The sequence below is a fragment of the Fusarium flagelliforme genome (genome assembly GCF_020744385.1).
Source record: "Fusarium flagelliforme strain FIESC 12 MPI-CAGE-AA-0113 chromosome Unknown B0J16scaffold_2, whole genome shotgun sequence".
In the NCBI taxonomy this organism is placed as follows: Eukaryota; Fungi; Ascomycota; class Sordariomycetes; order Hypocreales; family Nectriaceae; genus Fusarium; species Fusarium flagelliforme.
The window spans coordinates 4,318,902-4,341,622 of record NW_025763504.1 but is presented as its reverse complement, the minus strand read 5'-3'; the positions used below and the strand labels follow the sequence as shown (position 1 = coordinate 4,341,622).

The 22,721-nt window shown below is 49.9% G+C and overlaps 6 protein-coding genes across 6 annotated transcripts; 2 read left to right on the top strand and 4 right to left on the bottom strand.

The window, feature by feature from the left end:
* Nucleotides 1-592: 592 nt before the first annotated feature.
* B0J16DRAFT_411777 (cytochrome P450) lies at nucleotides 593-2,722 on the bottom strand (the record flags this gene model as incomplete). Its single annotated transcript, XM_046133261.1, has 4 exons — nucleotides 2,541-2,722; nucleotides 2,390-2,486; nucleotides 1,746-2,338; nucleotides 593-1,692 (listed from the first exon to the last, which is right to left on the bottom strand). The coding sequence occupies exons 1-4, from the start codon at nucleotides 2,659-2,661 to the stop codon at nucleotides 593-595; spliced, it is 1,911 nt and encodes a 636-aa protein (XP_045987054.1). The 5' UTR covers nucleotides 2,662-2,722.
* Nucleotides 2,723-4,630: 1,908 nt separating this feature from the next.
* Nucleotides 4,631-10,522, top strand: B0J16DRAFT_72068 (uncharacterized protein). Its single transcript, XM_046134369.1, has 2 exons — nucleotides 4,631-10,353; nucleotides 10,404-10,522. The coding sequence occupies exons 1-2, from the start codon at nucleotides 4,880-4,882 to the stop codon at nucleotides 10,408-10,410; spliced, it is 5,481 nt and encodes a 1,826-aa protein (XP_045987053.1). The 5' UTR covers nucleotides 4,631-4,879; the 3' UTR covers nucleotides 10,411-10,522.
* Nucleotides 10,523-10,633: 111 nt separating this feature from the next.
* Nucleotides 10,634-11,413, bottom strand: B0J16DRAFT_381034 (ubiquinone biosynthesis protein COQ7-domain-containing protein; the record flags this gene model as incomplete). Its single annotated transcript, XM_046131127.1, has 2 exons — nucleotides 10,634-11,167; nucleotides 11,219-11,413. The coding sequence occupies 2 exons, from the start codon at nucleotides 11,411-11,413 to the stop codon at nucleotides 10,634-10,636; spliced, it is 729 nt and encodes a 242-aa protein (XP_045987052.1).
* Nucleotides 11,414-11,459: 46 nt separating this feature from the next.
* Nucleotides 11,460-14,055, top strand: B0J16DRAFT_334526 (uncharacterized protein). Its single transcript, XM_046126965.1, has 4 exons — nucleotides 11,460-12,085; nucleotides 12,209-12,933; nucleotides 12,984-13,120; nucleotides 13,171-14,055. The coding sequence occupies exons 1-4, from the start codon at nucleotides 11,901-11,903 to the stop codon at nucleotides 13,918-13,920; spliced, it is 1,797 nt and encodes a 598-aa protein (XP_045987051.1). The 5' UTR covers nucleotides 11,460-11,900; the 3' UTR covers nucleotides 13,921-14,055.
* B0J16DRAFT_334524 (PLC-like phosphodiesterase) lies at nucleotides 14,056-16,053 on the bottom strand. Its single transcript, XM_046126964.1, has 4 exons — nucleotides 15,690-16,053; nucleotides 15,438-15,631; nucleotides 15,164-15,343; nucleotides 14,056-15,112 (listed from the first exon to the last, which is right to left on the bottom strand). The coding sequence occupies exons 1-4, from the start codon at nucleotides 15,901-15,903 to the stop codon at nucleotides 14,399-14,401; spliced, it is 1,302 nt and encodes a 433-aa protein (XP_045987050.1). The 5' UTR covers nucleotides 15,904-16,053; the 3' UTR covers nucleotides 14,056-14,398.
* A 1,146-nt stretch (nucleotides 16,054-17,199) lies between these two features.
* On the bottom strand, nucleotides 17,200-20,196 carry B0J16DRAFT_72057 (fungal-specific transcription factor domain-containing protein). Its single transcript, XM_046134368.1, has 2 exons — nucleotides 19,538-20,196; nucleotides 17,200-19,486 (listed from the first exon to the last, which is right to left on the bottom strand). Exons 1-2 carry the CDS (start codon nucleotides 20,016-20,018, stop codon nucleotides 17,295-17,297), a joined length of 2,673 nt encoding a protein of 890 aa, XP_045987049.1. The 5' UTR covers nucleotides 20,019-20,196; the 3' UTR covers nucleotides 17,200-17,294.
* Between the last annotated feature and the right edge of the window lie 2,525 nt (nucleotides 20,197-22,721).

Below are 22,721 nucleotides of genomic sequence, written 5' to 3'. Positions count from 1 at the left end.
AGGAAACCTACTAAACTTAACTTAGCAGCGGGTCTCGTCTCTTCCCTTGTTTATGTTTTTTTCTCCCGCGCCTTCGGTTCCTTCGATGTAATGCTCCCCGCAGATCACTTTAGGGGGGATGACCGTGACCCTGCACCAATCAGTATGCATGAACCTGGAGCTTGAGCACTAGAAGTTGAAGGTACTGATTCACTGCAGATACTGCATGACATGACCTTACCTTACCCCACCTGCTCCCATTCATTCTACCCACAGGCCTGGAGAACAACATTTGGAGCTGCAAGGTACTTAGTACCTGTCGAGACAAGAGCAAACACCCGCGTACTAATACACTGCACAACGCGACACGCAAATACTTTATTATTATTTTAAGCGCCGATGTTACCTTTTAACCATAACTTGGTTCTTTTTGGGACAAAGTCTTACAAGATACATGGATGACTATACTGAATACTTAGGTAAGGCTAAACAGCAGGAATCAACACCCTTTGGTATATACCTCATGAATTTATGTACTGTACGTGCAGATGACAGAAGACGCTTTGGTTCTACTAAGGTATTGGGTAAACTATAGACTAAAAGGTAGACATACCTACACCCAACTTACAAACCTCTCTTTTCCCCTCTTAACCATCCTTACTGGCACGTAATCGTCGTTCATCTTGAGGGTCAACAACGAGGTTGCGCCCAATATCTTGGCTCGGCTTACAGATTGAGCTTTGGCATATACGTCGCGTCTTCCTTCTTCATCCATCCTCTCAATCTTCTCATCGCTCGCCCATTCATCTACCGCGAGTTCAATGCTGTAGTCTCGGAAGATGACGGCAACTGCGGCAATGATTTCCACTTGAGCGATCCGGCGGCCAAGACATGACCTAGGTCCATCGCTGAAAGGGATATATGAGCCTCGCTCCGGTCGAAAGAGCTGCGAGCTTGTATCAGGGCCTTTGAAACCGCCGAAATCGTCATTATCATGAGCATTATCTTCCGACTCTGCCGACTTCCCTGTGTCTTGGTTGGTTCGATACCATCTCTCAGGTACCCAGTCGTTGATGTCGTCCTTGCCATCATGGATCTGGCTCGGTCTCCCAGGCCAGTATCGTGGGTTGCGGTGCACCGAGACAGCTACCAAGGAAACGATTGTGCTCCCGGGAATGAGATAGCTGCTGTCATCGATAGTGATAACCTGCTCTTGATCCCGAGGCACTTTCTTTGGTATCTCAACAACTGCGGGCGTCATCCTGAGGGTCTCGTTCATACAAGCCCCCAGCATACTGGCCATCATCGGGTTGATCAAGGTGTCATAGTCCCACGAGCTTGGGTCCTCCTCTCCAAAGATCTCGTCGATATCCTTTTGCAGTCTTCTCTGCGACATTGGGTTATTTGCCAGCTCTAGCAGGATGAAATGCAACGCCCCGGCTGTGGTCTCATGCCCAGCAACGAGCATGATGAAGGCATTTCCCTGGATCTCATCCCGTGATAACGCGCCCTTCTTGGACTGCATGCTCTGCTGGTTGGGGCCTGTGCGAGTCTCGTAGCTGAATCTGACCAATTGACCCATTAGGTCCATACCATCGACATGCTCACCCTTTCGAGCTTCTTCGATCTTCTCATCCATTAACTCGTGCATATACTTGCTGAACTCCCCATGGGACTCTGCCGCAAGTTGAGTCTTCTTGAGTGGTATCATTCCTGCAGCGTTGTTAGCCTGACAATTCATCGTCCTCCGTCCAGCTCAAACTTACTCAATAACCACCTGGGAACAAGCAGCACCAGCAGAATATACTCCAGGGCAGTTGCGATTGCAACCACAAAGCTCATCTTGTGGCCTGCGGTGGCCTCGGGCGAGGCGTACTTGGCCATCTTGGGATTGGATTTTGCCGGCAAAGACTCCCCAGGCCACAGCAGTTTGAGGCCAAATCCAACATAAGCAATAATGTTCAGAGCTAGCCTCATCGTGTCCTGATCGAGTGTGTTGATAGTACCGCTGTCTTGTACACTTGACTCCATCCAAGTCCTGGTCAACCCCTGCGCCTGGTGAATGGCTTCCTTGAAGACAAGAGCAGCATTCCTTTCGTTGAATGATGCCGAAGTCACCTTTCTGTGGTTCCGCCAGATAGCACCCTCTGAGGTCAGAACATTGTCGCCAAACAGTCTCAAGATCTCGTAAGTTTCAACGTATTTAGGGAAGTGCTCTCTCCTGGAAGTGATTTGGCGAATGGCCTCGGCATTGCAGGTCATCATGAACAGCATTTTTGGAGAAACAACGATGAAGACATCTCCATGGCGCGCAAAGGCGTCATGGCGCGTACGATACGAGAAACCAGGCGTCAAAACTCTGGTGCCCCAAAGTCAGCAACGGGCTCAATCTAAAAACGGCTATACATACTCTAGCCATTCTTCCCATAGTGGTTCAGGGAACAGCTTGATTATTGGAATCAGTGCTTTATGCGTCAATGCCCATGGGAGGAAGATAGGGGAGCATGCTATTAGGATTCGTGTAAGCGTTGAACAATGCAGTCAAGATGGGGGGTACATACGAGCAATGATGTAGGGCAAGCCACTCCTCTTTGCCGCTTTGATATTCCTCCACAGGCCAGAAACATACTCATACACGGCGTACGAGATAATCGCGCCGAAGAGTGTAAGAATTGCTTGCATTCTCTTGACAATTGCCTGTAAAATCCTCGGGGTCTAGGGTGGCTTAACTGCAATGACAGGGGTAGTGTATCAAGCTCAAGATCTCGAGTAAAGAGAATCCCCTCAAGTTTTGAGTAGAGTGCGGATACAGGAACGATAACAAAGTTAAAAGAATGACAGCAGTAGATTGGCGATCTGGTATCGATTACGATGGGGAAGAAGCCGACTTGTTTTTATGTATTCCCACTTTATATTGGCGCTTGCGCTTGGTCAAACAAACGGGGTTTGGGCTGTTACAGACAACGCCTCAGATCAGATCGACTGGCAGGTTTCTGCACCTACTAATGCTATATATATATGATGATATGACAGCGTCAATGAGAACAACGATGGGCACGTCTCCGTATAAGTTCGGAGCATTAACTGCAGACATCCATTATGCGCATGAGTTGCAGCTTGCTTCCACGTCTATGTTCCCGTTATAGGTAGGTAGATGTCTAGATAGTGCATTCATTGAGCGTTGGCTGTACCTCTCAATGCAGTGTCCATGCGTGAACGGAACTTGAATTTTGTCATACGTTGCTCTTGTCCTATGCTGTACAGTACAGCCCAGGTCTTGCAATATCTAACATGTCATATGTGATAGTGTGGGCAATGGACTAGGTATCTTTAGCTTGTGGACATTAGCTCATCACTGGGCGAGGTTAAGGATGCCGCAAGTTTTACTAACCAACTACTGTAACTGGCTTGAGTTAGCAGAGTGTTGTAAGAATAATCAATAAACTGTGGATGTCTTTCGATAAAGTAATCAACCATACAGTTCAGCCATTCAGGTGTATTACTCAGGCTACCTATAGGTACTATAGGTACTCGAGAGTGACTAGGTAGGTATCTTAAAGACTCACCATGTAAAGCTAATTGAATGGTGTAGAAACCAACATGAAGATATGCATGTTATGACTTACACAGAATTATGTATAAGGAAAAGAGTTACAGCAAAATTCGAATCCAAGAATTGGCTTATCCGTACTCCTATGTTGAGTGGTGAGGGGCTCGGATACGCCGCAACTGTCAGGCCTAGGTATTTCAGCCTCCGCACGTAATTTCCTATCTCCTGAACCAAAATGAAGCATCCAGAGCTTTTACGAGCAAGCGCAAGCGGAGAAACGATGTAATCTAGTTACCCGGTATGGTCAACAGTTGTTAGGCGAAGCGCAATTCCAGATACTGTACGGAATAGGCTGTAGCCAAATCAGCACAATAGATTGCTGACTCTACAATACAGTAGCTGCCTACCTTACATAGTAATCATCTCGAACAACGTCGATTCCTATTTCTTACTGAAACGCGTCTGTCCGAAATGGAACGGAATTAAGCAACGTCGAGATGCGCGGGAGGCGTTGCGGGCGTTGGACCAACCCGTTTCATGATCCCTCGGTCTAGCCAGTCTAGGGGGCGCTGTGGATTTTAAGGAGGATTTCCAGAGAGCTTTCAACTGTAGCGTTGATGGTAGGCCCCCTACAGCCCCCGCCAGGTCACTAGGTTCCAGCCAGTCAGCACGTTCTGCTTCGACTCAAGATCATGGATGGATCCTGTTCTTCTCCATTTCCAAATTTGATAAAGAGGTAACCCGGTAAGATCGTCCAATACCACGACTGACGTGACAAGGGTGCCTAGGTAGAGTGCGATAGTACGGATACCTCTTTTGGCTCTAATTATTCCAAAATTTCGGGACCTCATCTCGACCCTGACTGGGAAATAAGGGATTCCAATATATCTGCTTACAACAGGTCTCGTGACGACGACAAAGTCGTTGTAAACTTGTTTTTCGAAACGGTCGACCGTAGGTAGACTACCTTCTAGTAGGTACTCTAAAACAATCTTGGCCCGCCATTCATCAATCACCCTTTACATCCAACGACCGACAGGTTGTTTTAGTTCGTCACCACCTTTCTCAGCGCGACTGACCTACTACCTACCGACGTGCGACGCTTGGAACAACGAGCCCCCTTTTACCAGCCGCCCGCTTCTATCAAATACAACAAAACCACAAATCGAACCTATATTTTACAGCAACGAATCACCTCTGCTCGTACTTTCAGCATGTTTGCATTGGCCGCGGCAATCGATCAAATAATATATTCTTTCACTTTGCTTGCTCTTCTCAACTAGTCTAGCTGACTACCTACATACCCATCGTTACTACCAAATTATTCGAATCAGCCGCCGCAAGACCATCATGACACAACATCGACAGGACGGGGACGTCTCTCCTATGGATGTTAGTCCTCGCACAGTATCTCCGTCGAATTCAAACTTTCAACTCGCTCCTGCTCCACCGTCCAAAGGAAAAGCCGATGCTCTTCTGCCTCCTGTCGATGCGAAAGACACAAACTCCCCCGGAGCCTTCGATTCCACTTCAGAGATACAACAAACCTCAAGTATCTTGCCACAAGGCCGAGACCCTGGGTCTTCATCGGCTATACCGAAGTCTACCCCAGCTTCAACCAAGTCGCTCAAAGACCATGGCATAAATGATCGAGACTTCGGCCATGAAGGACAAGATCACAGCCAGACCCCTCCTAGACCAAGCATACAGCTCACCACTGCTGATGGCGTCGACACTCCCGTCGAAACCCCCCCTGCATTCATTCGAGGTAACTCGTGGGAAGAGCCAGACACCCCAGGCAAATCCCGTGGCGCCTCTCTGATGTCCAAACTCAAGGCGCTTACCAACAACAGTGGCCTACCAACTCCCAAATCGCCGACAGTTGCTGGCCCTTCAAGTCAAGGCATTCAGTCAAACGTCAATTCTCCGACGCGGCCCAATCGCGGTATTCCAGGAACTTTGACAGAGGAGGACACGGACGCTGATGCTGATGCGGAGGAGACCGCTGATGAAGGGAACCCTGAGGATGGCAAAACAAAAAAGAAAAAACAAAAGAGAATGATGCGCCGCACGAAGAAGGCGAACGCTTCGACACCCGGAACTCCAAGACGATTTGCAGCCGACACAGACGTGCTGGATACCTTCGACCAGCTGGTTAAACGACGTGCAAGCATGCCCGATGCAGCCCCTGAATACGGTGTCTCTGAAGGCGAAGGTCGGGATCGCTTGGGGATGTCCTTCCGCCGAGGAAACTCTTGGATGACGTCCGCCATGCGGACTCCTGGCGAAGAACCTGATGAGGTCGAAAGTCCCGGAGCTGTTGGACGTCGAACAGGGCATGTTCGTCGAATCACTGTATTCGGTGGCGGCGGTGTTTCTGACGGTGATGCCATGACTCCCCGGCGTCCCTTCTTCACATCTGAGCGAGCGTCTACCTTTGGCGCTCAAAAGTGGAAGCAGGTAAAAAATACACTCAAACTGTTAAGGCAGAAAAAAGAAGATCGCTTCGACTACTTCAAATCGGCCGAACTGATGGCCGAGCTGAGAGCTGGTGCTCCTGCTGTTCTGATGCTCGCCAGCATGATCCAAAGGGATGAACATGGGAACAAGAGAATTCCAGTCCTCCTCGAACAGCTCAAGCTCCGTATCACTGACAGCTCCCCTATGGAGGATGACGATAGAGATCGACACTGGCTGTTCACCATAGAGCTTGAGTATGGAAGCGGACCTAGCAGAATGAGCTGGACCGTTAGTCGAACTCTGAGAGATATCTACAATCTACATCTGCGGTACAAGTTTGCTATCAACAACGAGAAGTACATGCCTGGACGTATGGACTTGGGCGGTAGACCAAAACAGCCTAAGTTTCCCTATTCAGCCTTTCCTTATCTCCGTGGTGCTCGGAAGAAGGGCGAAGAGAGCGACGACGAAGATCAAGCCAGTATTCGTGGGGAGGAGACCGCCGGTGAAGGTACAGCCGCTGAAGGGGGAGGCAACGGCGTCTTCAGCGATCCCGAAACGCTCAATGGCCTACCGCGAAGGAAATCCCGCAACTTCTTGGGCATGGGCCCTAGACGCAGATCAACAGGCATTACCGACCCTGGTGAAATGTCAAATACTGAGGGCCCAGGAATGCCTGCTATGGATATGGCAACCAGGAGACAGCGTTACGTGGAAAAGCAACGACGCATTTTGGAGAAGTATCTCTCCGAGATGATCAGATGGCTCATGTTTAGGGCTGACAGTAATCGACTTTGCCGCTTCCTCGAACTGTCTGCTCTCGGTGTTCGACTTGCAGCCGAAGGCAGTTATCATGGGAAGGAGTGTTATCTCCACATTCAACCTTCGAAGGGCCTCGATTTCCGTCGCGCACTAACGCCTGCCAAGGTTGTGTCTCGCCGGAGCCGAAAATGGTTCCTCGTACGACAAAGCTACATTGTGTGCGTAGAGTCTCCTGAGAACATGAACATTTTTGATGTATACCTGGTCGATGCCAAGTTCAGCATCTCTTCAAAGAGAGGCAAGGTCCAAGCAATCAGTTCCCAAGAGAAGAAAGCCGAAATCGACTTGACTGTGGAGGCACCCCCTGACAAGCATCACACCATGACCCTGCGTTCGTCCGAACGCAAGATCCGCCTCTTCTCTCGCAACCAGTCTGTCATGAAGCAGTTCGAAGACTCGATTAATCAGATGCTTAAGCAGACCCCCTGGTATCAGGAAAAGCGCTTCGACAGTTTTGCTCCGGTGCGAACCAACGTGTTTGCTCAATGGCTTGTCGACGGTCGCGACTACATGTGGAACGTCTCCAGGGCCATCAACATGGCCCGCGATGTCATCTACATTCATGATTGGTGGCTAAGTCCTGAGCTGTATATGCGACGACCAGCAGCTATCAGCCAAAAATGGCGACTGGACAGACTTCTTCAGAAGAAGGCCAGAGAAGGCGTCAAGGTCTTTATCATCGTTTACCGAAACGTCGAGGCCGCCATTCCAATCGACTCGGAATACACTAAATTCTCCCTGTTGAATCTTCATCCCAATATCTTCGTTCAAAGATCTCCTAACCAGTTCAAGAAAAACCAATTCTTCTTTGCTCATCACGAGAAGATTTGTATTGTAGACCATGATGTAGCCTTTGTTGGAGGCATTGATCTCTGCTTTGGACGTTGGGACTGCCCTCAACACCCTATCGTTGACGATAAGCCAACAGGTTTCGAGATGTCGGAGACGCCAAAGGATGCAGAGCACTGCCAGCTATTCCCTGGTAAAGATTACTCAAACCCTCGTGTACAGGACTTTTTCAGGCTCAATGAGCCATATGAAGAGATGTATGATCGAACCAAGGTACCGCGAATGCCTTGGCATGATGTAGCCATGCAAGTCGTTGGCCAGCCTGCAAGAGACCTGACGCGCCACTTTGTTCAGCGTTGGAATTACTTACGTCGAGGGCGCAAGCCTACTCGACCCCTGCCCTTTCTGCTTCCTCCCCCGGATGCCAACATAGATGAGCTGAAAGAGCTTGGGCTCACTGGAACATGCGAAGTTCAAATTCTCCGATCCGCCACCACATGGTCACTAGGTATTGAGCAGACGGAGCACAGCATCCAGAATGCGTACATCAAGATGATCGAGGAGTCGGATCACTTTGTCTACATGGAGAACCAATTCTTCATCACGAGTACTGAAGCCTACAACACACGAATCGTCAACCGTATTGGTGACGCCCTGGTTGAACGTATCATCCGGGCCCATGAGAACGATGAAGACTGGCGCTGTGCCATTGTTATCCCTCTGATGCCTGGCTTCCAGAACACGGTCGATGAACAGGAGGGCACAAGTGTTCGCCTGATTCTCATGTGCCAGTATGCAAGTATCTGCCGAGGCGAGCAGTCTATCTTTGGCCGGCTCAAGGCTGCTGATATTGAGCCAGAGGACTACATCAGCTTCTACTCGCTCCGTCAATGGGGCATCATGAGCAACGATGTTCTTGCCACTGAGCAGCTTTATATCCACGCCAAGACGATTATTGTCGATGATCGAGTTGCTCTTATCGGTTCGGCCAATATCAACGAGCGATCAATGCTGGGTAGTCGCGATTCTGAGTGTGCTGCGATTGTTCGAGACACTGACATGATCAACTCGACAATGGCTGGGAAACCCTACAAGGTCGGCCGCTTTGCCCATACACTGCGTCTTCGACTGATGCGAGAACACTTGGGTCTGGATGTTGACGAAATCCTGGAGGAAGAACGACAGGAAGAACTCGACCGTCAAGATTTTGAGAAAGAGATGGAGGCGATCTACGAAGAGGAAAACAATGGCCCCTCTGACCCCTCAAAGCTATCTGCCAACCGTCCTGAACCCCCTCGCATTCCCAGCATCAACCATGACCTTGACGCTGCCGTTGAAGTTGAAGAGAGTAGCAGCAGCAGCAGTAGCAGCAGCCATGGCAGCCCTGCAGAAGCAGAAGGCACAGTCATTCATGGGCCAGAGAACAAAGTGAAGCATGAGCTGGACGTGACGGGCTATGGTCCCGATCGCTGGAAGAGTGCCGAGAAGTCCGGCCTTGACGCAGGCCGTGACTCTGTGATCATCAATGGCAGGGAAGTTCTTGTTAACAACATCAGCAACGAAGGCAAAGGAACATTGAAATCGCCTATGGAAGCCCAGCCACATGTTCCCCAACCCGATAACAGATATATCGACCCTGGAAACCATAACGACGGCCTCCCGCCCATGCCTGCCTTGAATCGCCGTACCACAGATCAGCTTGGCCTCCCTCGTCCTGCACAACTGCCGTCTTTGCCGATAAGTGATGATACTGATATCGGTGGCCCTCCATTGCACATCGACCCTGAAACGGGCAAGCCAGTGAATGGTGTTTTCCACCCTATGGCCGCAGATATCCAACTGGCTCACATCGATAAGAACTGCATGATCGATCCGGTTAACCCCAATTTCTTTGACGAAATTTGGAACCGTGCTGCTCAAAACAATACCAAGCTTTATCGCCGGGTGTTCCGCTGCATGCCTGACTCGGAAGTCAGCACCTGGGCCGAGTATAACGCGTACACATCGTATAGTGAGAGATTCCGTAAGAGCATGGAACCCGGCCAATCTAGGGGCGAAGATTCCGAGTTCCCCCCTTCTTCGAGACACCGTAACTCAACAGCTGGTGGTGCAGGTGTTAGTGCACCAGGCCCCCAGGTGATGGCCAAGGCTGCCGAGACAGAGGCGGAGAAGGCTTTAGGGAAAATGACAGAGAAGATGCCCATTGGCAGACACCATGACGAAGATAGAATCAAGATTGTCATCCCTGATGAGGGGGATGGTGGCCTTGACGAGAAAAAGGTAATGAAGGATGGCGAGGCTGTCTCATCGCGACCGAACACTGGATTGGATACTGAGAGCGCCGTCGACACCCAGCATCCAGCCGAGGCACCGTCTCCTGTTTATGCACCTGGTGATACCCCCTTCCCAGCTTTTGATGGAGGGAATAGTGGAAGGTTTTTAGAGCCTCAAGCAGGCACCAAGGATCGAGAAAGGCGGACTACTTTCTCCACTCTCGAGAAACCATCTTCAAGGGACACCAACGCCCCCCCACCGGGACAAATTGGCTCAGTGAAGCGCAGGCGCCGCGCAACCACTAAGAACAGTCGACGCGGTTTCAGCATAGACGATATGCCAAGTCGAGGGCAGGCTGAAGAGCTTCTGAACATGGTACAGGGAAACATCGTCCAGTTTCCGTACGACTGGCTCCTTACTGAAGAGCAGAACGGAAATTGGGGCTACCAGGTAGATGGCGTTGCCCCCCTGGCTATCTAGTAAGTCGTCCCCCTTCACTTTCATAACACAACGTACTAACAGAACACAGCAACTAAGCGTCACTGTCCTTGATCGCATTGTTTGAGTGGTGTGTTTCATGATTGGGCACTAAAGCATTGCATGGAGTTGATTAGGTGTTTTGTTTATTATCCCAAGGGAGGCATTCGATGGGCGCGATCATCTCCACCCCACGAGCTTTCCTTCAGTATGCTGGTCCTATATACACCGCAAGAGCCAACCCTATGTCTATATTACAGTTATAATACAACTAGCTTTAACTTACACCCTCTCGCTGACCCAGATAGCGCCACGACAGCCTGCACGAATGACGCCAGTAAGGAGCCAATGAGGCTCTGCTCTTTGCGCATCATGCTCAACAGCATGATCTAGATGTTCCAGCTCCTCATCTCGAATCACCCTAAGGGTCTTCACAAGGTTCGACAACTCCTGACCAACTTCGTAGCCTTCAACCTCCCACTGCGTAACCATTTCCAACAGAGTTCGAATCTGTTCGTTGTAATGCCCCCCAATCTCGGTTTCGACGGCCTCCGTGCAAGCCATGGCAGCTTCATAACCCATCATGGCGGTGGACCAACCCAGACCAGTCGCCATGACGGACCATAGAGGGTACATGGCAGTAGGTCGGATGCGGTGCTTGTGTATGAGACTGTTAAACGTCTTGAAGTGGCCATCTTCTTGATCATACATGTGCGCCATCAGCTTGCGGAGATGTGGCTTTGATCGGACAAGGATAGGCGACTGGGCGGCATAGATGAGAACAGCAGCAAGCTCACCAGCCTGGTTGACACGAAGCTAGCAGCACGTTAGCTGTCAAACAGTAAGAATTGAATTTGGAAATCCTACAGCAGAGTCGAGGTAGTCACGTTGCTCTTGTGTGAGAGGCTTAAGCTTTTTAGGAGTCTCGGAAGAACCGTTTGATACAGCAGCTTGAGCATTTGATGTCGTTGCAATGGTGCGAAGGCATGGTCTGCACAAGATTGGTGTTGATCGTACTCCAAATGAGCGCACAGGTCTCATCAGAGCCCTAGATGAAGCCATGATTATGATTGCTACAAAGTCTTCGAATGCTTCTTGTTACCAATTAATAGCGGACCCTGAATCGGACGATAACTATGACGGCGCCGATTATCTCGGTGAGCACACCTTGGACCAAAATCTCACCGAGACGGATTAAAGCTTCCCCGTGGCACGCATCAGCCACACACGTGCAGCGGCATGATGTAGCCTCTGGCCAATGAGGTACTGCCTGGGAACTCGAATTTAGAACAGGTTGAGAAAGAACAAGCTATTCAGCTCCTTCACTTTTGGCACAAACAGTTTCTCTTATTCTCCCATCAACAATCGCCTTTTTCATCGCTTCGACCACCCGCGCGCACGTTTGCGCATCTTTTTGGACCTCGTTCATCTCCAAACTCCCCGTCTTTTCATCCAGAAACGCGTATTACGCGACTGCGTCAAGTTGCACGATTGCTATCCCCTGAACTATTGCGCTTCGGGTCACCTTCGACCTGCGACAGTATTCATTATGTCTGACGTTGAAGACGACCTTCTCGATCTTGCGGGTAGATCCTCAGACGATGAGGGTTCTGATAATGGAAGCAGGCGTGGATCGGTGTCGCCGCCGCCAGCCAAGAGGAGTGGCTTAAAGAGGGAGACAGGGAGCAAGGCGCGGAGAGGAGGCGGTGATGATTCCGAGGAGGAGGGCGAGGCGTAAGTAGACTCCTTTGCTGGAGGGGCATGCTGATCGGTATGCTGGAGAGCTTGCCTTGTCTCGTGCTTGCCGACTATTCAGCTTGCCATTTTCTCATCCCTTGCTGACCTATCTTAACGTAGGTCTTCTGCTCCTGGAACGCCAAATTCACTTGAATCTGCTCCCATGGATGAATCCGACTCGGACGCGGAGCCATCTCGAGGACGAGCTGTCGCTGCGGACGATGATGACGAGAACTACCCAGTCGACGGTCGATACAGGAGTCAGAAGGAAAAAGCAGAGATTATGGCTCTACCGGAACTCGAGCGCGAGCAAATCATTGCCGATCGAATGACGGAGATTGAGCGCCAGCGTCAAAACCGCCTGCTTCGTCAAATGGTCAGTAACATGGAGAATGAAGAGCGCAAACAGGTTAAGAAGAAGCGCAGTGCCGGAACTGCCGAGTTGGAAGATGGCGATCGAAAGGCATCCCGGCCACGCACGGAGAGCAAGAGGGGAACTGCAATGGACTCGCTACGTCAAGCCAAGGCAGAAAAGGCACGCCGGCGAGAGGATCTCGAGAAACGGAAAGACAATTACTCTCCGCGCCGGGGTGACTCCGGGGCTGACGACAGCGATGACGACTACAACCGTGGACGTTCGCCTACACCCGATGTTGACGATGTTCGCGATCAGCCACCAGCTGAGCTGCGTGACTACGATCGTGTTCGATTAGGGCGGAATGAGTTTGCTCAGGTCTGCTTTCACCCCGGGTTCGAGCAAGGCATTGCTGGATGCTATATTCGCATCGCTCTGGGGCCGCATCCCGAATCTGGCATAGAGCAATATCGTATGGCAGTGATCAAAGGTAAGCAACAGTTGAAGCGTCCATGATGTAAATAGTACTGACATAGTTAGGATTTTCGACCGGCCGACCGTATGCTATCCAGGGGCCTCAGGGTGTGCTCGTTACCGATCAGTACGTAAAGGCAGCGCATGGCAAAGCGATCAAAGAGTTTCCTTTCATCGCCGCCTCGAGCGGAAAGTTCACAGATGTATGTTTGTCATGAGCGCGCTGCCAGGGCTATACTAACTCGTTCGACAGGGCGAACTCAATCGTTACAAAGTTACGTGCCACAATGAGGGCGTCACTCTTCCAACTAAATCCTTCTTAACGGATAAGGTTGATGACATCAACAGACTCATCAACCATTCATGGACTACCGAAGAGATCAAAGCTCGTCTCGCGCGAATCAATGAGCTGAAACGCCGATTTGATCCGGCGGAACGGGAACGTATTGCCAGATTACTCGACGAAGCAAGACAGCGTGGCGACGACGACAAGGCTGAAGAGTTACAAGAGGAACTTGACAACCTCGGCTCGCAGCGTTTGGCGTTCAGGACGAGCTTGGGGCCTTCCAAACATTCCGAAGCACCCAAGGCACAAACTGAACAAGATCGATTGGCTGAGCGTAACCGCGAGAACCGACGTTTGAATGCGGAAGCCGTACGGAAGGCCCAATTGAAGGAGAAAGCCAAATCCAAGGAAATCGAGGCGGCTCTCAAACGTGGCGAGACATACCAGGGCGACATGTCGAGACGCTTAAGGACAAAGGCCAAGTTTGTTCACGACGATAATGATAAGGCGGAACAAAAGCCAGCAGCCAACGGCAGTGCAACTGGTACCCCTGGAAACGGCACACCAAAGCAGGCTGCCAAGTCTCAGTTATTACCTCATCTGGTAAAATTGCAAGAAGAGAAGCATAAGGAAAAGGGCATCCCAACGATTCATAAACCCCTAATGGATGACGATGTTATCGGGTCACTGGACCTGGACATTGATGTCGAAATTTAAGAAAACAGGGAATTCGGAACAGAAACATCACGAGAAGCGAGGTTTTGGCTGTACATTGTATATTTATAATTTGCTTCATGGGTTAGAGCAAAAGCTGATAACTAGATCTGCGTTACTAAATGAATTAACCGTCTTTAATCTGACCACAAGTAGAACGTCGCGCAAAAGCACCTCTATGTGACACTATGTCGAGGGACTACCGAGGCCAGTCAGAGCGCCGCTTTGTACCTGTTATCTATTTCAGTTCCTCTACGGCTATACCCTGAGACGCTCGAATACTGACGGCAAAGATTTGGCACTGCCAGAGCCCAGTCTGATGGACCTCGCTTCACCAAGTTACATGTTACAGTGCGTCCCCTTACACACTTGGCGCAAATCTTTTACAATTCGTCAGTCAATCCAAATCTAACAACCAGGCACCCCCCGGTATGTTCATCTTGCAGGCATCCGTTGAGTCGCACGTGTATGTGTCCCTTATCTATCGCTTGTCTAATGTCCGACGATCTCTGAGGAAATCGAATTTGCCTTGCATTCTCCTCACAACATGATAGACAATCATCAGTACCTGGGTGACGAGGACGAATGCTACCGTCTCGGCCTTGTTTCTCACCTTCTGAGCTAGTGCCGGGTCTGATCTGACAAGCTTGCCATCCATCTCGTCCTCGAATCTCTGGCATACCTCGAGATACAAACGTGGATTGTCAGTAATTACACCGTCGATGAGCGGTAGCCCTTGCACTTTACTATTGGTACGCCGTGGGTGACCTAGGTTTTGACGAATACACCATTCCATACGGCGAGGCTGGTTGACAGTCCATGTCATGAGGAGCTTGTCTGTTCGTTGAAGTTCTCGTGAAAAGAGCTTTCCCGAAGGGCCAACCAGAGTATTCTGGTTGAGATTGAAGCCGAGATCCGGCACTTTCAGGAAGTGATGCGAGTACAAAAGAGAGGCGCTAATATGAGCCAGAGGATAGGTCGGCAGCTGACTACGTGCGGCCTGTAGGAATGACGCCTGTTGTGTCATGTCAGCTGTGAGTTGGAACCAGGTTTCATAACGTGTGGGTGTGAGTGTTGAGAAGTAACTCACGTTCCAGCATCCAAGCACTATACGCTGGTCCCATGGGACTGGTCCATTGACGCTATCTAGTGCTCTCTCAATTGCACACATCAAGTCTGCAGGGTTGTCATTAAGCTGTGAAAACATGCATTAGCTTCCATGTCACAATATATGCTGGTATAATACCTTGATATCCAAAACAACCCAGATCTTTTCAAGTTCAGGCTGGGTTAACCATTCGAGGAAGTCCCTGAGCCGCGGCATAGGCTCATGTGGCTCGGCTACCGTGCGCAGGGTGCTGAGATACTCCCACGAGCATTCTGCAATACGAGCGTCCACCCCGAAGCAGCGCTTGAGCGAAGGGTCCTGTTCAGAAGTCAGACGAGTCCAGTATAGCCAATCGAGTAATAATGAGCATTGGCATTTCACAACGGCTAGTCGACGTTGGACTTTGACTCACATGTGATATAACAGCGATCCCATCAGAAGAAAGATGTACATCGGTCTCTATAGCGTGAGCTCCGGCAGTGACTGCACCTCGGAAGGCAGCCATTGTATTTTCAGGCCAGTCGACCTTCGCGCCGCGATGTGCAATCGCCTGCGGAAGTCGACGAGTGGGATCCCTTAGAGACGAGCGCGCAACGGCCCATTGTGCTGTAATATAGATCGAATTTAGCAGCCATGCTGTAGAAGCTTATTTTGCCCCTCTCACCTTTGGGGACAGCCGCTGATTGAGCATCCTTGCCAATGGAAGGTTGTCTTTCCGCCGGCATCTCAGTTGCTTTCTGCGTAGATTGATGAGGGTGCTTCGGCGAGAGGATTGAAAGAACTGTCCTAACTGATTCCCTGTGATAGCCCACCTGGCAATGAAATGATGAAGCGAACCGATGCAAACACCTTTTGTTAGTGAGGAACCTCGTCTTCATCGATTCTGGAGATCGCAAGGCCTAGACATAGACACTCTTGCCTGATGTGTCATGGTTAATGGATCTTTCCCCATTAATCAGGTCCACCGCCAGAAAGGAACGTGGGAGTCTACCTGGACGTACATTAGTCGCCCAGGATCCGGGAAGGCGCGACAGGCTGGTGCGAGTTACTTGGAAACGTCATTCCAAGCGAATACATGCACGGCCACATTTCACTGCCACCAGCCTCATTTTGTCACCACTTCCCTTTGAGTTACATGCAATGGAACTAGAAACTTTTTTCTTCTTCATTCTTCTTCTCTCTTAACATGTAATCGCGCAAGATCTTGTCAGGTGAGTTATTCCTACTAGTTATACACTGGTCATGCCTTCTTCAACCTCGGCTTCACATCTGTAGTGTAATCCATGCCATCAACAGTACTATAAGCTACTCCGTAGGTAGTTGACAGTCATATGTAAAGTTGATAGACACACGCTATTGCTGGTTAGACAAGCAGATCAGAGCACCGGAAGGCGGTTCTCGAATTGGCTGCACAGGATTTATTTTGATGGTCTCCAAGGATCTCACAGGTCAATTACACAGCATAAGTAGTATGTATAACTGCAAACCCGGGATCGCTGCCGAGGCACACGTTCAACAACTTGTTGTAAGTGGTCAACCTAGGTAGGTAAGGTTGACCCTCGCACACCTTCTCCTTCATACCCCTTCTTCCTACTACTGCGGTCCAGTCCCTTGGCTTTTTGACACCGGCAACTCATCCTGTCAGATCCGGCCAAGACTGCCCCTTCCCGTTTCCCACCTTTTCATGTCCCGTTTGGAAACCGGGGCGGCCGGCCAAGAGATGCGGTCACTACCTCTCTCTACCTTTGAATGCACATGCTATGCAATATAAAATGTAACCCTGCTGTGGAAACCCGCTCTGCATCGGAGGGCGCCGAAGCAATTACTGAGTATGATGATTGGTGTCATGTCACTGAGATGCTTGGAGACTTATGGATGAATTGGCTTTTTTCTTATTCTTTTGCAATACACAAGCTGAAAACTAGATCATCTAGGCTTCACTGCATTGCGAGGCTGGTCTTCGGACTCTGGCCATCATTTTGGACTGACACGAGTCTCTTCCTGAGAACAAGTAGAGAACCGCTATCAGTGTCAATAAGTTATCTGTCGAATTATGCTCCAAGTATCATAGCGCGGTAAATCCAAAACGGAAACGCTCATATCAAGAAATAACGAGAGTGACCCCCAGGCAAGCCCTGGCCGTCTCCCAAAATCATCAAATCGTTTCAACATTTATGAAACATAACCCAACGCCATGGAAAAGAAACGCTTGCCTGAACGCCCAATTTCTCAACAACAGCTGCCCAAGGTATCATATTTTCTTCCACTGTTACAAAATAGGAAATGTCTCCATCCGATCGGAAATCACATACGCCTCGTGGTTGTGCTGCTGTGACACCATGTGGTTGCGGTAGTCGACGCTGTCGACACTTAATCCGAGTTCTGAAGGTCCGACTTCTTCGCCCGAGCTAAGGCTCTCATCGCTCATGCTAAGAACACTCTGAGGAGGCTGTGGGTTGCTTCCAAATTCGGTGATACTAAAGCCAGTAAGGTCCCAGTTGTCTGGGGGCCAGTCGCCGCAGTTGCTTACAGCAATCGCACTCTCGTTCACAAGTCCCTGTCCACCGTATATGGCGTCGTAGACATTGTTCATGCCACCATCCAATGACCCCAGAAGAGTCTCCCATTCAGTAGTCGAAACCCCGTTCATTTTAGCGGCAGCCATGGGAGAATTCATCATCAGGTGGTTGGCCTGGGGTGTCGCTCCTGAATGAGAGTGTGCACGAGCCTGATGGGGTGAAAGCGGTTGTGGCGACTGTGAGCTATGGGCGAAGGGCATAAAGTCAAGATTGCGGGACAGAGGGGAAGCCTTGCGCTCAGGTCTAGGCGATGTAGACATACGATGACCTCGTTGGGCCGCAGGGGCCTCGGCATGGAGATTATCAAATGACTGACGAGCCCGAGCACGGTAAATATCAGATCGAGAATCGGCTTCGCATGGCATTGTCATGCGGCGCAACCTCTCTTGATGATCGATAAGATTACTCTCACTGGATGCAGCCGCGGCGAGCTGACCGAAGGGATAGGCTGTGCTTCTCTTCTTCTTGGACTTAGATACTCCCCCGGTTGGCGGCGATCCTCGGTTAGAAACTGGCGCGGGGGCCATCGACATCTCACGTGAAGTGTGCATTGGCGAGCCAGCGGATTCGTCAACTGTGACAAGCATGCTAGCCACACGCTTGAAATCGAACGACCCAGAAGCATCCGTCTTATCCAGGATGCGAATCACGGCATTTACCAAGCGTTCGTCATCGCGCATGATCTTGCTGTCTTGTTTGAGATCGATTGAGTGATAGAGAAGCGTCATTCCACAAACGACCAAGAGATCAGTCCTGTTCAGACAGAAGGAGAAAGTCATGCCACGCTCTTCAAGGAGTTGGATAATCTGAACGATATGCTTGCTCGATGAACCAATAGATACTAGAGCTGAAGCTGCCTTTAGGCCCAAGTTGGAGCCAACTGCGGGACGGTAAATGAGGGTGCGGATGTAGTAGTAAGCCAGAGCCAGTAGAGGCGAGCGGCTACCAGTCACATCCGTGGATGGCTTATCTTGGACGAAGGTGAGTCGCAGATGAGAAGGTAGCTGGTGGTACCAGGCATCCAGCTCACTCTCTAGAGAAGCCATCTGTTGGAGAGAGATCTCATAGGAGCTTGAGGCGGGGTAATTTTTCTCTAGCACCTTGGCAAGAATGCGCGTTGCACGAAACAGGGCCAGTGCATTCGACAAACGAGTGTATTCTCCAGGAAGGGTGGGCTGGAAACCCTTCTCAGTGACATACTCATCGTCAGTATCGCATGGGTATTCAGTCTGGATATCCTCCTCCTTGAGGAGCTTGGGAAGGCCAAGAGTAGCGGCGGAGAAGCAGTCGAGGGTGTAAAGAGTCCAGAAGACCTTCTTACGGGTCTCGATTGTAAGAGCACCAAAGGAGAATCTCTTCTGGCTCTGATGCAAGCCTAGGCGATGAGAAAGACCAATGGCGATGCCTTTGTAATGTTGGAGTCGCTTATAGTCGGCGCGCATTGTACAATAAAGAACAGCAAGGGAAAGGCATTGGAGAGTGCACATGGTGTTCTCCATCAGAACAGCGTCAAGCGCGGCCCGCCATTGCTCCTCACATGCGGCAAGTTGAGGGAGATCAGGGTTATCTGATGAAAGGCCGGCGATGCTAAAGACAAGGTTAAGCTGCGCAAGCTTGTGATTACTCTTGACTTTCTCTGGGTCGGCCACGAACTCCTCGTAGACGTGGAGGAATGTTGGTTTATGCAGGATAGGAAAGAGAGGTGCCCACTCTTGGAAATAAACATTGACGCAGCGATCGGAGAAGAGGCGAGGAGGGGCTGCGTAGGGTTGTTCAGAGGTCTTGGGGCCAAGAGACTTACAGCCCTGGATATGCAAGAACGCTTCTGTATGGAAATCAGTGCTAGGTTTTCCGGCTTCTTGAATTTTGCGCTTGAAGGCGTCTAGTTGCATGTGTCAGTCAGGGTCAACAGAAAGCTGGCAAGGGGAATTACCGATAAAGGTGTGGCCACTGGATGCGCCCATGAAGTAAGAATCAGAGTTCTCAACTCCAAGTAATAAAGGCGCAGCTTGTACACGGAAGGTATCCTCTTTTGTAACCTGTGTTTCATTCCGAGATTCTGGGACAGTAGGGCTGCTCACGGGCATTGAAGGACTTGGTCGGTTGCCGTGAATCTTGGAAAGCATATCGATCTTTTCGTCCTTCTCGTCTAATAAATCCTTGAGCTCTCGAACTTCGCTTTCCAGTTGTCGTACGCGTTCCTCCAACGACTCTGTGTATCCACGAGGGAACGCACGGCGGCTGAGCTTGTCACTTGTCCGACATTCAAAACCGACATTGGCGCACTGAGAACATGTAGGGCGAATTCCGTCGCAACGAATCTTTTTGCTTCTGCAACGATCACAGGCTTGGGCAATTCGGCTCTGAGAGCTAGTGCCCACCTTGATGACCTTCATAGGTAGAATTCCGGGCATTTTGGTGATTGTATGTGAAGGGCCGTATCGTATAAAGAGTTATGTAACAAGGGCGGCTAAATCGCCGAAAAAGCCGCTGGCCGGTGATCGAATTGCCAGGATTGCTGTGTGCTGCACCGGGCTACTCCTTAGATATTATATTATGTTGTATGGTGTTTGCTCTGTCGCCAACAAGATGGTCCACGATCGAACGGTCAAAGTCCGAATTCTCGAATGGTTCCTACCAAGGTATGAATAGCCGAGGTCTCCAGTTGGTACTTGAAAGGTAACCAGACTAATTAAGTGTGTATTGTGAGCGGATGATTTGATTGGTGGGGTTGGGCAAAAACGCGGTGATATAAAGTTGAGTGAGTAGGTGGATAAGACGATTGGGTATCTTGGAGAGAGACGATGAGGATATAAGGAGGAATATTTAAATGTAAGATATATGAAAAGGATCGATAGGGGTAAAAGAACATGAACACCAAGGAACAATGGTAATGGTAGAAGATAAAGGTAAATTGGAAAGAAGATAAGATTCGGGATCACTGGGGTGGGAAAGAGCAAGATTTAGTAGAAATGAGGAAATGGGAATGGGTTGAGTCTTGTCCTTGAGGTGTGGAGAAAGACGTACTAGAAATCCTGGGGGAAGACCAGGGCAGGGACGAAGTGGAGGGTCAGTGCCATGCCTGCCACTAACTAACTAGACCCAGGCAGGATCCATCCATGCTTTACTGAGTTGAGGTGAAGTGGAAGAGAGGGAAAGAGAAAGAGAGACAGCCATTCCCATTGTACAAAATGCGGATACAATCTAAGGGACGGACGGGGGCGTATTCTTGGCGTCCCAATACCAGTCTCTGCAGAGTTCTGGGCAGCTTGGGCAGGCGTGGATCATGACGATGAGGTACAGTGTGTGCACGGCGTTGCAGAGCACATGGTTGACACCTTGACAGTCTGTTCCAGGAAGTAGGAGACTTATTAGAAGAGTTACTGTACAGTATTCGTTCTGCCATTGCAGATGCCGAGCATCGTGATGATGCGGATGCTGATGCCAATGCCAATCCATCCATACAATCGCTCTCACCTCAGTTGCCGGTCCCATTACAGTGTGAATAGAAGAGCGGTTCTCACTGGGTCTTTCCACGCGCTCGCTCGAATTTCATGTGAAGTAGAAGCACCCCCCCAAAGATGAGGGAACGAAAGAACGTAAGAGGGCAGTTTCGATAGGTACCGATATGTGCTCTGAGGGTCCTATTTTCGTGAACAGGTACATGCGGTACTTACAGCCGCAGCTGCCGTTCGAGATTGTCTTAGCGCTGCCTGGGGCGTGTTTGACGAGATCCTTGTTAGTCGGGGAGTGGTACTAGTAAAAACGTGTCTACAACGATCCATAACCGCTGAAGCCTCGGGTTATTCGACTCTGTCCACGGGTTGTAACTCAACTCGTTGTGATTCAACTTCGACCCAAGCGGACCCCCAGTATCTTTGTCACGCTCGTCCTTACCTTGTAGGGAGAGGCAGATGTCTTGGACATCCACAAGAGTCACATATGCTTGGTCGCCAGCCCGTGCTGGCCCTGGGCTAATCCTACCGAGGTCAGACACTTCAGTTAAGCTCTCAACAAGTCCGGGAAGTTGTGTAAACGGATAGGCTACGTTCTGGATGCCAGTCTACTTGTATATACACGTGTTGGTTGAGTTTGTTACTAGTATCAGACCTGCGTATGCTTTGTCCATCAAGGATCGACTGCAAATTGGGCTCAGAATTGTTTCCTACAATGCACAAATACGCCAATCATTGGCATTTGGGAGTACCTTATCAATGGTTGTATAACTCCCAGCTATTTCCCATCAGTCAAGATCGTTGCGGCTACGGCATAACTTCATAGCTCTTATACCATCGTCGGGCTCCGGAAAAGATCAAGCACGTAGGTGGTTTACAGAACAGATACAAGACAAAGGCAGTATCAAGTAAAGGATCGTTATTTATATCCATCCTTTCAGCTGTTCCTCGCAGGTCGTCAGCCCACAGCAACCCTTGACCCCAATGTCGGGAATGGCACCACTTGCACGACTCTAGAACACTATGAGACGTGAACAACAGCCCATTGCTTCACACCCTCCCGGCCTTGTCCGTCTCTTTCCATATTGTCTCTTCACAGGCAAACACTCTCCAGGATAGGGTTTCGCTACCCCGGATTATTCAAGAATGCTATTGTTATGTGCTTTTGATCCATGCACCTGGTAAGCCTTCATAGTGCGGGGAAGATACGTTGTGGCATCACTTTGTTTTGAGTTATGTATAACACCCAACTCCATCCTCAACCGCGTATACTATGGTAGCCCAACCACAAGCTGAATAATAGTAAGCGCCATCAACATGCGCCACCACAAGAAAGCATATCAGATTCAACTAGCCATAACCACGGTTTCATCAACGCATAACGAATCCTCTAAGGAGGACTTATATGAATTTGATAAGTTGCTAAACTTGATTGAGAACAGGCGAGATCTTGACCTTGTAACTTAATGCATTTTCTAGTACCTTAGTCTCTGAAAACACATGGCTAACAGCCGTCATTGCCCTCCTTTTCCCGTGCCGCCCTAGCCATGGGGTTCTAACTTGGGTTTGGTGTTGGCGGAGCGTTTGCTCACTAACGGTCCTGAGTTGATTCGTCTTAAATCTCTGCCCTAACGGCCCCAGCCTGATTTGCAAACGGAGCCG

Coding starts and splice junctions, on each gene's coding strand:
- B0J16DRAFT_72068 (XM_046134369.1), top strand. CDS start 4,880: ATGACACAACATCGACAGGACGGGGACGTCTCTCCTATGGATGTTAGT.
- B0J16DRAFT_334526 (XM_046126965.1), top strand. CDS start 11,901: ATGTCTGACGTTGAAGACGACCTTCTCGATCTTGCGGGTAGATCCTCA. Junction 12,934..12,983: donor TCGTATGGCAGTGATCAAAG/GTAAGCAACAGT, acceptor TGACATAGTTAG/GATTTTCGACCGGCCGACCG. Junction 13,121..13,170: donor CGAGCGGAAAGTTCACAGAT/GTATGTTTGTCA, acceptor CTCGTTCGACAG/GGCGAACTCAATCGTTACAA.
- B0J16DRAFT_334524 (XM_046126964.1), bottom strand. CDS start 15,903: ATGAAGACGAGGTTCCTCACTAACAAAAGGTGTTTGCATCGGTTCGCT. Junction 15,344..15,437: donor GGATCGCTGTTATATCACAT/GTGAGTCAAAGT, acceptor ACTTCTGAACAG/GACCCTTCGCTCAAGCGCTG. Junction 15,113..15,163: donor GGGTTGTTTTGGATATCAAG/GTATTATACCAG, acceptor ATGTTTTCACAG/CTTAATGACAACCCTGCAGA.
- B0J16DRAFT_72057 (XM_046134368.1), bottom strand. CDS start 20,018: ATGCCCGGAATTCTACCTATGAAGGTCATCAAGGTGGGCACTAGCTCT. Junction 19,487..19,537: donor CAGTGGCCACACCTTTATCG/GTAATTCCCCTT, acceptor ACATGCAACTAG/ACGCCTTCAAGCGCAAAATT.